Here is a 12213-nt window from a genome sequence, read left to right as displayed (position 1 = left end):
TGAGAGCAATGACTGACTGACCCCCACATAAAGTGCGTTACAGTAGTCCAGGCGGGAAGAAATAAAAGCATGGATCACTGTTTCAAGGTGCTGTCTCGGAAGAAAAGATTTTACTCTTGTCAGTCGCCTTAAATGATAAAAACTGGACTTCACCACTGCTCTGATTTGGTTGTCCAATTTAAAATCACTGTCCAACTTAAAACCAAGGTCAGTAACAACAGGTTTAAAATAGACTTCCAGGGATCCTAAAACAACAGAGGAGGACTCACAGGGACCACTGGGTCCAAACACCAACACTTCTGTTTTCTTTTCATTAAAATTTAAAAAAAATTTATAAACAGTACAGCTTTTTTTTTTTTTTTTTAAATCTATATATATATTATTGACAAGTAAATAAACAATCGCTGGCACCCAAAATGCCACTGGTTGTTCCTCTGGCCATTGCATACCTGCTGTTTTTTTAATTACAATTGATATTATTATTGTTTATCATATTATTATGTTTTTTACCTGAAAGTGTATCTATGGTATATGTCGACTCTAATTTATCAACTTCCCTGGAAATAAAACATGTTTTCTTTTCCATAGTGTCAGATGTGTTGTAAAGACAGGTTGTGAACCTATATTTGTCACATTTAAATCCAAGTTTTCCTGGCACAAGGCTTAGGCATCAGAGGCACACGTCTCTCATATACTGTAGATACTGTTAAACAGCCATTTAAAATTGCATAAAAAATTGAAAAAAAAAACCCTTTAATTACCAAGAGGATATAAAGATTTTCAGTTATGATGTATAATTAAACAGTTTCCCAGTTTTCGTCAGTGGCTAATTGGGAAAGTCTGGCATGTTAACCACCTTAATACAACTCTGTAGGTCAGAATGCAACAGTGCGTTCAGTGTCCTCTCATTCCAACATAAACGGTTAAAAAAGAAATAAACTACTATGTGTAAATTTGCACACTAGCTTAATATAATATTTAGCTCCACAAAGCACCTTTTTTAGATTTAATCTTTAAATTTAAATGTAAAAACTTTGGAATTATTTCTATAAATATGGTTAACGGTGACTTTTAAGTCCTGTTTAAGAGCCTTTTTTTGTATTAGGTTTTATTTGTCAGGACCAAATAGTGAAAGACCAGTCACCTTCCACTTCCACAGTCTGTAACTAATCTGAGAAAAAGGCAGATCAATGTTAAGTCACATGTTAAGCCCTCACAGCAGTAAATACGGAACAAAAATTGTCACGATCAAACAAATGTCCTTTTCATCCACACAAACAGTGAAGTGTAGAAATGTTGATCACACAGATGATTATCTTAAATAAACAACTCAGAAAGGCCTGTCATACTGGTTTCTGAGCATGCTGCTGTCCCGATTCGTGATGTTGAGAACCAAAACAAAATACCAGAGGCCCAGGAGGATGCAATCAAACAGATGAGTTTATTGAACGTGCGTGGGAAGATGCACACTGCAAAACATCAGATGTAGATCTCCGCCCAAAAATACACTTCAGATTGCTTTTATAACGTCAGGGTTGGTTAACGCCCCTTCTCGTGTTGTACAAGAATATAAATTGTATTTTAAGAACATCATTTGCATGTTTTATAGACAATGAGCAATCTTAAGAGATAAATGTAGACACTGAAGTTCCCCTCTCTAGCATCTTCTCCAAATATGGCGATGGATCCAGGCTCTGACATTTCCCATGGACTTGTCCTCCTCTTTGGCCCATCTTCTGTCACCTGTTACTGAGCAAACTCAGATGCAACAATAAGCCGGATACATTCAGGCCTTCACTCAAGCCTGTTTCTAGATTATATGGATTATATGTGTTTTGTAGGTGTCACGGTTTGCCAGGGCAAGCCGTGGGGAATGTTGGAGAAAGGACCCAAACGCTGGACTTAGTGCAATGAACAGTGCATTTATTTACAGTGGGGGTAAATATACACCACACAATAAGTCTCCCGAGTGCTCCCTCAACTCCTGTGTCGTGCCTTCTCCCAAGTGCTGATATTCCGTGCTCTCTGCTCCTGTGCCCACACACACCCCGTGCGTCCTGCAGTCCCGTGTTCCGCTCTCCTGAGGAAAAACCAACAGACGCAGCCGTTAAGGCACCACTCCAGCAGGCATACACCTAGGCGTGACCAGCAGCTGGCAGGGCCACACCCATCAGGCCTGCAGGTGGCTGTCCTTCATCCTCCAGCCACACCCGCAGACACACACGTACACACACCAGCATGGAACACAAGAGCACAGTGCAGCAAACATACACCCAATAATAATAACAATAATAATAATAATAAAGGTTCACACCGTTCACGGACCCCGAGTCCCCGGAACCGGGTCCGTGACAGTAGGTGTGTGGCTTTCATACCACGATGAGCTAATGTGGGGTGAGATGACTCATATTGGAAAACAAATTGTGGCACTGGTGCATTAATGAGCACATTTTACACACAGACATCACAAACAAGTTGAAGGCTTCTTTTTGACCATTTATGGACATCCTGGTAACGTGCCTGTGCACAGGGTGTGTCCATCTTAAACACAAGCAGCACAACACAATGGCATATTTCTCAGGGCATGTTTACTCCACAGATTCAAAGGTGTTAGATGTTTACATTTAACTCAAAGGGGACATGTTGAAGAAGGAAAGATTTTAGCTGCTCCTCAGAGCTTTAACCACAGTTCTAATCACAGTTAATCCTTTTCTAAAAGCAGAGTGAGCTTGCTTTTAAAAAAGCTAAATAAAATGTTTTAAATCCCAGCTATGTGATTCAAAAATTAACAAATTAACCGTGAAGGACTTTAATGTTTATAAATCATTTAAACATTGATGTAAAACTTCAGGAACAGAGACACCCCTTAGTCTGTTCGTCTGATTATCATTTGATATTTAAATAATCTAACCATGTTTAACTACTGACTTGTTGTGTGTGCACATTCAAGTACAAGGTCTCTAAAAGATGCTGCTTTCTTAAATTACTCAATCTAAACTCCAGCAGGTAAACAGAAAGCTTTGTGTCCCTTAGACCGAAAAAAAAGACTCTATAGACTGATAGACTGAGAAGAATTGATAAAATAAAGCTTGTTCTATTTTTATTCTACATTACAAGCTGGTGTGACCACAAATGTCTGAATGGGACAGTTTAGAAATACTTGAAATATAATTTCAAAAAGATTTTGTTTCCTGAACAGAAGAATTTTCACATTGATGATAATGTTTGCAGGTTAATAACTTAATAAAAGTTAACAATTACAAAATATTTCTCAAAGGAGAGCTATTAAAATTATTTAACAAAGAAAAATGCTTTTAACATTTTGTATTGTGAGTTACTTTGTTTATCCCTTCCCCAACTTTCTGCACTCTGAGACTGGAGTTGGTCAGTAGCTGTTGTAGGAAAATGAAGTAAATTTCTTGGAGTTAAAACATTCAAACACATTTCTAATATAAAAGGCCTAATGATCTTATAACATTAAATTAAATAGATACATAAATGAAAAATTTTTACTACGCGGGGCGTGGTTTGCAGCGCCGCTGCAGGGGAGTCGGACGCACCTGAGCGGCGCCCGCAATCACGCCTTGTCGCCTTAAAGTCTGTGCTCTCTCTGTTGTTGTGTTGTCGGGGTGTGAGCTGAAAAGCTACAGCTGGCTGTATGCGTACAGCAACCGTGTGTAAAAAGTGGTCAATAAAGAGATGCTGAAAAGCATGTTCATGGAAACATCGTCGGGTCTGTCGTGATATTTTTACAATAAGACTTCTGCTCCTGAACCTCTGCGCACAGCGTCTGCAAATCGGGGCTTTCATCTTTATGCAGCACTGTAAGCTGTCATCTGTGGGGCGTGAGCGGTTTTGTTTTTAACATAGTTCACGGAGGAGAACAGCTGCCGACATAATGTGGATCCGAAGATCCATAACTGGCCTACCTGGGGTTGAAAGTCTCAATAAATGCACGGCGTTTCAGCGGGTACACCGGCTTCCGCGAGTGTGACGCTTATTTTGAGCAATGAAAAAATAATAAGATATAATTTTATTTTTATATTTCAAAATCACAATAATCTTCCAATTTAGAACTACAAGTTAAAAAAGGAACTAAACACAAATAAAATACACTAAAGCTAAATACTTCTAATTTATTTTCCCAAACCACCCGGAGCCGCAGTATAAGGACAAAAGAGCCGCATGCGGCTCCAGAGCCGCAGGTTGCCGACCCCTGTACTAAAACGCACATATCTCTTTAATGCACTGGTTTCTATGGTGGAACTACATATTAGCCTTTAGAGCTCTCTGCTGCCATACTCCATTGAGTTCAATTCAGTGTTCAGTTAGTGCAACTGCAAGTAAATTTCCTCTGAATCAAAGATGGCAGACAAACTGCCACCCCTGCCGACCACTGCTTGCATATCCTGTCAATCCTTCTATGCTAGAAGATCCCAACAGGTAAAAAAAAAATATGACGATATGCAGTAACATCTAGGGAAGGATATTATCTGTTTGGAATAAGAAATTGTTATGTCTAATATGTAGAAAACTACGATTAACCATGTGTCCATTGAAGTGGACATGCATTACCCACTATATTTTTTTAACATAAGTCATAAACTGCTTCACTGTTTCTTGGGACTGTTTGGTTATAAGTAAGCTTATAATTGTTACATTTATAAGCTACTCATTTAAAATATATATTTCTGTGCAGATCAGCTATAGTTTGAGTTACTATAATAATTATTTTATCATATTTTGTAGACTTCAAATGCAGCAAAGAATAAGGCAGCGTACAGAATAGTCCAGGAAATTCCACCCAGCTCCATTGATGATGATTTCATTGATGAGTGCAGTGATGATGAGTGGCTGCCAGAGAAGAACAGAGACATAGGAGCTACTTATGATGTAGACACAGACAGTCAGGGTACAGAAAGTGAGAATGATGAGGGCCAGGATGAAGAGGAAGGTCAGCATGATCAGGGAGCTGTGATGAGCACATGGCACCTGACCATACTCAAGCCCGCAAAAATGTTTGGAAAGTCAAAAACAATGACTTTGATGGAGACGTGCCTCCTATCTAGGAGAGTGGAAATTGAATGTGGAGGTGAAGGATCCCATAGATTTCTTCAGACATCTGTTTCCAGTAGATCTAATTGATAATATAACATACAACACCAACTTGTATGCCCTACAAAAAGGGAAAGAACTGTCAGTAACAGGAGAAGAGATTCAGGTTTTTTAGGGATCAACCTGATCATGGGGTACATTCGGTATCCTAGGGCACGAATGTACTGGTCTAGTGAGGACGGTCTTCGTCTTGGAATAGTTGCAAATGCCATGTCTGTAAACAGATATGAGCAAATCCTAAGATACCTGCACTTTGTAGATAACTTGACTTACCAGCCAGCAAACACAGACAGGCTCTTCAATCTTATGTGCTCTTCAGGAGACATTCAAGGCAGCAGCAGACCCTGATGAATTTCAGTCAGTAGATGAGCAGATAATTCCTTTCAAAGGCCTACTGTCCATCAAGCAATACATCCCAAAAAAGCCCAAACCCTGGGGAGTGAAGGTATGGGTGAGAGCAGGAACCTCAGGCTATATGAATAGATTTGAAGTCTACCAAGGCTCTGCAAGTAGTGGTCGCATCAGTGAATTGGGAATGGCTTGAGATGTTGTGATGCATCTTTGTGATGACATAAAACACAAAAATCACAAGGTGTTTTTTGATAGCTTCTTCTGCAGCATTCCACTCATCGAGGCCTTGAAAGACCAAGGGATCTATGCAGGGCTGGACTGGGACAAAAAATCGGCCCGGGCACTTTGACTAGAGACCGGCCCCCCAGGTATTATAAGAAAAGCCATAAAGCCTTTGAATGAAAACAGACGGTGTTGTGAAAGTGATGTACACTGTCTTGTTGGTATATGTATGATTTCTATATGCCTGTGAAGGTTCTCAGTCATCCAGGTCATCGTAGTAAAAGGAGCTTGCAAAGAAAAGCGTCTGAACTTCTTTAAGTTGCTTGAAGACGTTTCACCTCTCATCCGAGAAGCTTCTTCAGTTCTAACTTACTTAGAACTGTCATGCTAGTATGCAGTACGAGTTATTGTAACTGATTGTAAAAAGTCAGCACAACGAAAATAAACTCCACCTAAACTTGGTTTATATCTGACCCAGATAGACTGCAGGCCATAACTTCTTACCTGAAGTTCAGTTCACCTGACACTCGGACCGGCGGCCGCCTCGGGTCTCTCCTTCTCCTGCCTCCCCCTTCTCTCATCCACCTGCTGTCCTCCACCATTTGTTAATTTTATTGAATCTGTGGAAGCTCCGCCATAGCCACCACCAAACAACTGAGTTATTTTTACACACCGGCCAGCATCTGACCAATCCACCACCTTTCATTGTTTATACCGTTACCAAAAAAAATTAAATCATCGGCCCATAAAAACAAAACATCACCATCGGCCCACCGGGCTAATGCCCGGTACGCCCAATGGCCAGTCGAGCTATGGATCTATGGCACAGGTACATGAGGAGCAAACAGGCTGAAGGGAGCAGATCACAAACTCAAGAGTGAAAACAACTGAAAGAACTTGGCAGAGGAGCTTGTTCTCTTGTCAGCAATAATGCAAACATCACTGTCACACGTTGGCTCGACAGTTCTGTCATCCACCTGGTCTTATCCTGTGCTGGCCAATCCCCTGAAGATGGTTTTGTTATTTACGCCTAAACATTGGGGCTATATGAGTTGAAAGTTCCAAAAAATTGCTGAGATGTTTTTCAAAGCATACAAGCAAACAAGTGTTTGTATATTTACAATAGAACACAAGATAATTAATTTTTTACAGTAAGTTCCCAGTATTTCATGTTGAGTGCTCGGGTGCGTGTAGTCCACTGGATTGGAGTCTATAAGGGCTATAACTTTATAAAAAAAAACATATTTTTGGAAAAAGGGAGTTCAACTTTTTTTTCATGTCCTGAGAAGAATAAAAACACTTAAGAAACAATCTTGACCAAGGCTTTTATAATTCATGCATCAGAGGGTTAAATAAACAATTTCACATTTTGAGCTTTGTTTGTAATGAAATGTATTTTCAAGATAATTGTATCTGTGTTTTTGTGATGTGATGAGCACTTGTGTTTTGGTTTGTTTATGTAACCATGGAGATTAAAAGCCGTTAAGTTATTTGTAGTGAAATGTATTTTCAAGATAATTGCATCTGTGTTTTTGTGGTGTGTTGTGCACTTGTGTTTTGGTTTGTTTATGTAACCATAGAGATTATTCAGAGGTTTGTCTCATACTAATTCCTCCAAGCTAAGATAATCATTATATTTACCTGTCAGTCAAGTATCCTGGCCCAACCCAAGCCTCAAGCCAGAGACTGTTGTTAAAGAGATGTTAGAGATACTGAAGAGAACATGTCAATAATCAAAAATTGCACAACAGTGACATCTGAGCTCCATTTTCATGTTTCAGTTTCCATAATGAAACTAAAATGTGGTTCTTGACAATAAAAATGTTCAGATAGTAAACAATAAATTTAATTCTGTTAAGGCTACATTCCACTTTATTTACAGGCAGGCTAAATGTCTAAATTATAAAATTTAAGCGATAACATATAACTTTGTATCAGTTAAAAACTACTTTCTTTCGTTGTTAAATTCAAGGTTATTTAGTTTAAAATGAATTGTTGGTTGCTGAAAGTTGTTTACATAGTCCGGAGTGTAGTTGCCACTTAAAAACCGCGTGTGTCATTATCCAAGGGTTTGGGCTTGAATTCCTTTAAAACTGCCTATAATAATTACTTTTATTTATTGTCTAGGTTCTCTATATTTTATGTTGTCTGTGTATTCAGTTCTTGTGATAAGGTAGTTCTATAGTAATTGTAACAATAGTTGTTACAATAGCTGTTATAATTTTGTCCTTTTGTCTCTTTCTCTTGATTGTCTACATCTGTGTCTCATTGCCCTCCAGTTTTCACTTCCTTGATTACTGTTATGTGTAAAAATAGTCCTGTCATTCCCTTACTCTGTCATAGCATCTGTTGACCCTACTGTGTGTGTTCCTTGTTATTACTTCCGAAGATTTCTTAATTTGTTAATTTCCTGGGTGCGTGGTTTGTTGGCCTTTTGGTAGTCTTCACTGACTGACATCAGCCAAAATAAAGCCTTGTGTTAACAGAGTTTTCCTCTAACCCTACATTTGGGTTTATTAACATCCAGTTTGCTGCAGCCTGTTCGAAGAAAAGTTCACAGATGACCACTGACCTCACCTGAAGTGACTATTAGACTAAATCATATGAAACACGATGAAGGACACATAGTGCTTGTGGCAAGCAGGTCGACAAAGAATAGAACAAAAGCCCACAAACATCCAAAAGAAAACTTCAGAATATTCTTTAAGAAGGCTGGAGAACTATTCCTGAACAACTAAAAGACATTATTTGTGTTTCAATAAACTTCTGTACCTATTTTACATTTAATATTTCTTATGGCGAAATGTAAAGGAATGAGGAGTGGCTCAAGACTTTTGCACAGTGCTGTACTATAAGGTATGGCTCTCTCTTTTAGTAAATGTTATGTCAATAAACTAAATGTGGTAAAACTCGACATTGAAATATCAGCGCATGTATATAGAAGATTTAGATTATACATGGGATGCAGTGATGTCATCTACCACATGATCATCTTAGCTAGAAATCAGTGACTTTTAAACCTCATTCTGGTCACCTTGTTAACTGCAGATCAAGCAGGTATAATCAGGGAAATAAATCTGTTTTATTATAACATTTCTGTCATCATAATGTCAGATTTTATCACTTCTTGAATGTTGACAGCTGACTTAATTCAAACTATAATGATGATCAGATGAAAAGTCTGCTTTTTTCCCATGTTATCCTATCTGGGCCTACAGCCCAGAGCTAATTCAGGTTTTTCCTGCTGAACTTTTTTTTCTTTCTTCTTTTGGCAAAGACCACATAACCTGTGAGCTGTAGCCAAAAGTGAAAGTTTAAAGAGAAATGAAGTCAAGTTGGAACAAGTAGTGAGGGTATGATTGGCTGATCAGCAAACCGGAAGCAGATCACTCCGCCTACTGTGAGGCAATATAAAAGCAGGAGTCAGAGTAACCTAAACAGATAATAAACAGATCGCAAATGAAAGAAGAGGAGAACACTGCTGTATGTATTATATTTTTTAATGTATTTTTTTCTCCTTCTGGTCTGTTTTTATGTTTATTTGTATCAATTATCCATACAACATGAACCTGAATGCATGCAATGCCAGTTTGTCATATTTGAAACATACAGTGTTTTGTGAGTTCTACATCATCTGTGTATTTTTTCCCCCTGAGAAATCTAAATGTTTGCACAATATATTTTTAAGCAATTAAAAAAATGTCAGATGCAGCAAATATGATACAAATTAAAAGCCAAAAATGAAAATTACAATTTCTATTTTTTCTTTAATGGTTTTTTTGTTAGTTTGTTTGTTTTTTCCACTATGGTTCATTAAAATCTTGAACCAGTAATTTCTGGCAATTATTTTATAGTTGACATTTTACATGGTTAGACAATCATTTTCTCAAGCAGTGAGGTATGAAAGGTTAATTTATCAACATTTTGATTTGAATACAAAAACATACACAATCAGGCAGTCGGACTTTGAAAAACTTTAAATTCAATTTCCAAGTGTAGGAAGGACAAGGGAAGATTAAAAAAAAGAGGATTGAGAGGCGTGGGATTTTTGGAGCTTGGCAAACCTTACCAGGTTGTAGGCTAGCCAAGAAATATATTATTTCAATTTTTTTTCACTGTTGGAGGTTTTCCAACAGGATAAACAACAGCCACTAAAAGAGCAGCACAATTAATATAGACACACAGAGACAGACTTCAAACTCCCAGAACAAAAACTGCAGAAAGCTGCAGGAGTCAGTGTGTGTCAAAAAAAAAAAGTCAAATATTACAAACACTGCCATAGCCAATGATCCTACAGTGATTTAGAAGATTTGAGCAACCAAAAATTAATTTTGAAAAATATTTTTAATAAATTCAGAAAGTTTGTCTGGGTACAAATTCTGGAAATGGCTAAAAGTTTGCTAAAAAGCATCAGTTTCACAGTGTTAGAACATGCTGCAAATGTAAACTTTAAAGATAAAATATCGTCACTGTGTGAAAATTATTCTTATTCTATTCAAATTTCAGGTGGATGTTGTGAACCTGCTAAGAAGAGTACATTAAAATATGAAATATGCATCTCTGTTATCATAAGATGGTCTTATCTAACAGGTCCGACCTTATGCTTAACTAAAACATAAGTAATTAGTAAAAACAAACATAGCAAGGTAAAGGGCAGAGCCAGTTAACTTTATAATATCCTCATCCACCTAACAAGAAAAGTATGTGGCTGCTTGACACAAGCTATCCATGCCAAATAACAGTTAACAAAATTCTGATTAACTGGTAAGGTTTGACTAATTAATACAAAGAGTCTAGAAAATGGGACAAAAAACTGCTTATAAAATAACTAATATCCAAAAAACATTTGTTCTACATTAACTGCTGCTTTTTTTAAACAATGGTTGGTGGCTAATTGTGCTGTAAGCTAGTAATCAATATAGTATACTGTTGTGTAGTAATTACTTATAGAAAAGCTATTTATATGTTAACTTGCGTTCAATTCCCCTTTTGTATCTTAATGTGAAAAACATTTTGTCAGCCCTGAAAACTTTAAAATGTCAAATATTGTCAGAATAAATTAAAGTGCAGGTTTTTCTTCTTTTTGCTTCCATTGCTGTGTTTGTAGTTCATGTAGTTTTGGTCAGTCAGTGTAATAATCAGGATCATGAACAGGATCAGATGTTGTAATGAGTGAATGAAGTCAGACTGTAGATTTTCCTCCTTCTACCTGTACTGACTGACCTTTGACCTCGTGTGTTGATGACTCTTCACCTCTGTCCCCTCTCACAGGGAGAAGATGATCTGCAGGATCCTGCTGCTCGTCATCCTCACCTCATGTGTCTCTGGTTAGTTTACAGCTTCACTTTATGAACTCCAAATAAAGCTCAACAACAGATTTGTTCCAGTTCTCAGTGTGTCTGCTCCTCTCTTTCCCTCTCTGTCTCCTCAACAGGATCATTTGTAGTCAATGTGACACAGACCTGCTATCAGGCAGAGGAGAACCACAACATCACACTGGAGTGGACGTTCACCACCAAACCAGAAAGATCCTGGACTTACGTCTTCATCCTCTGTAACCTGATAACTGAGGATAAAGTCTCAGTCCTGTATCACGTTCATGAAGGTGTTGAGGTTTCAGAGTCTCAGGATAAAAAGTTTTCAAGACGAGTCCAGAGTGACAAAGACGCCCTCAGAGAAGGACGAATCAGACTTCAACTGTCCAGACTCAGGACTGATGACTCGGGTCTGTACCTGTGTGAGGTGAACACTGATTACGGCTTCGGTGTTGGAAGATGTCGACTAAACGTCACTGGTGAGATTATGCAGTAAAACATTTATTTCATGTTTAGCAGTACTTTGCATAAATAGAAATGCTCTGTTTGTGCTTTACAATTTTTTTGTGAAATGAATTCTAATATTTGTTATTTAAAAAAACAAACAAAAAACCCCCATAAATGAATCAAATTTGTTTGGTCTCTCTGCAGCAGCGCCGGATTATCCTGAATGTGAGATAAAACCGGAGACATCAAACACAGAAATTCAACAATTCACAGGTGTCTACGGTGGACTGTCAGCAGTTGTGCTACTTTTCTGCTGCTTTTCTTTCATTTACTCTCTGCATAGAAAACAGAATTTTTACTCAAAGCTCAGTGATGCATGTCAGTCAGTTTCCGTATGATCAGTAGAAACAGTATGAGTGTTTTACTTTAAGTGCTCTTTGCAAGTGTTACATGTAGGGCCATAAATCAAAAAATTTCCAAGTCAGTCTTCTTTTTTAAATGACATTTAAAATGTCATGACCATGAGATACAAGCTCTGATGTATTTCAGTATACAAACCTTCAAAGTTGTATTTTGCACAAGTGATATTAAACTGTCAATGGTGAGACATTCCTTTTCCCAGAGTTGAACATCATAAAGGTAAGACTAGTATAAGTATAAAAAACTGCAATGTTTCAATGAAATCTGTTTAACATCCTGATGGATGTACTCATGTAGGTTCAAGCTGATAAAACTGCATTTTAGTTGTTATTTAACAGAGAGT

At 37.8% G+C, this 12213-nt stretch overlaps 1 protein-coding gene across 1 annotated transcript; it reads left to right on the top strand.

Annotated features, from left to right (window-relative positions):
• The first annotated feature begins 4365 nt into the window (after positions 1–4365).
• LOC148103909 (uncharacterized) lies at positions 4366–11848 on the top strand. Its single transcript, XM_087838235.1, has 6 exons — positions 4366–4443; positions 4750–4954; positions 5070–5196; positions 10960–11015; positions 11123–11482; positions 11655–11848. The coding sequence occupies exons 1-6, from the start codon at positions 4366–4368 to the stop codon at positions 11846–11848; spliced, it is 1020 nt and encodes a 339-aa protein (XP_087694361.1).
• The last annotated feature ends 365 nt before the right edge of the window (positions 11849–12213 follow it).

The sequence above is a fragment of the Neolamprologus brichardi genome, chromosome 3 (assembly GCF_056152115.1).
Source record: "Neolamprologus brichardi isolate AB-2024 chromosome 3, ASM5615211v1, whole genome shotgun sequence".
Taxonomy (NCBI): Eukaryota; Metazoa; Chordata; class Actinopteri; order Cichliformes; family Cichlidae; genus Neolamprologus; species Neolamprologus brichardi.
The sequence above is the reverse complement of the archived record's forward strand: the minus strand, read 5'-3'. Positions and strand labels throughout refer to the sequence as shown.

Excerpts from the sequence above, each read along its gene's own strand:
- LOC148103909 (XM_087838235.1), top strand. The coding sequence starts at position 4,366 with ATGGCAGACAAACTGCCACCCCTGCCGACCACTGCTTGCATATCCTGT. Across the intron at positions 11,016-11,122 it reads CCTCACCTCATGTGTCTCTG|GATCATTTGTAGTCAATGTG; the intron begins GTTAGTTTACAG and ends TCTCCTCAACAG. Across the intron at positions 11,483-11,654 it reads ATGTCGACTAAACGTCACTG|CAGCGCCGGATTATCCTGAA; the intron begins GTGAGATTATGC and ends GTCTCTCTGCAG.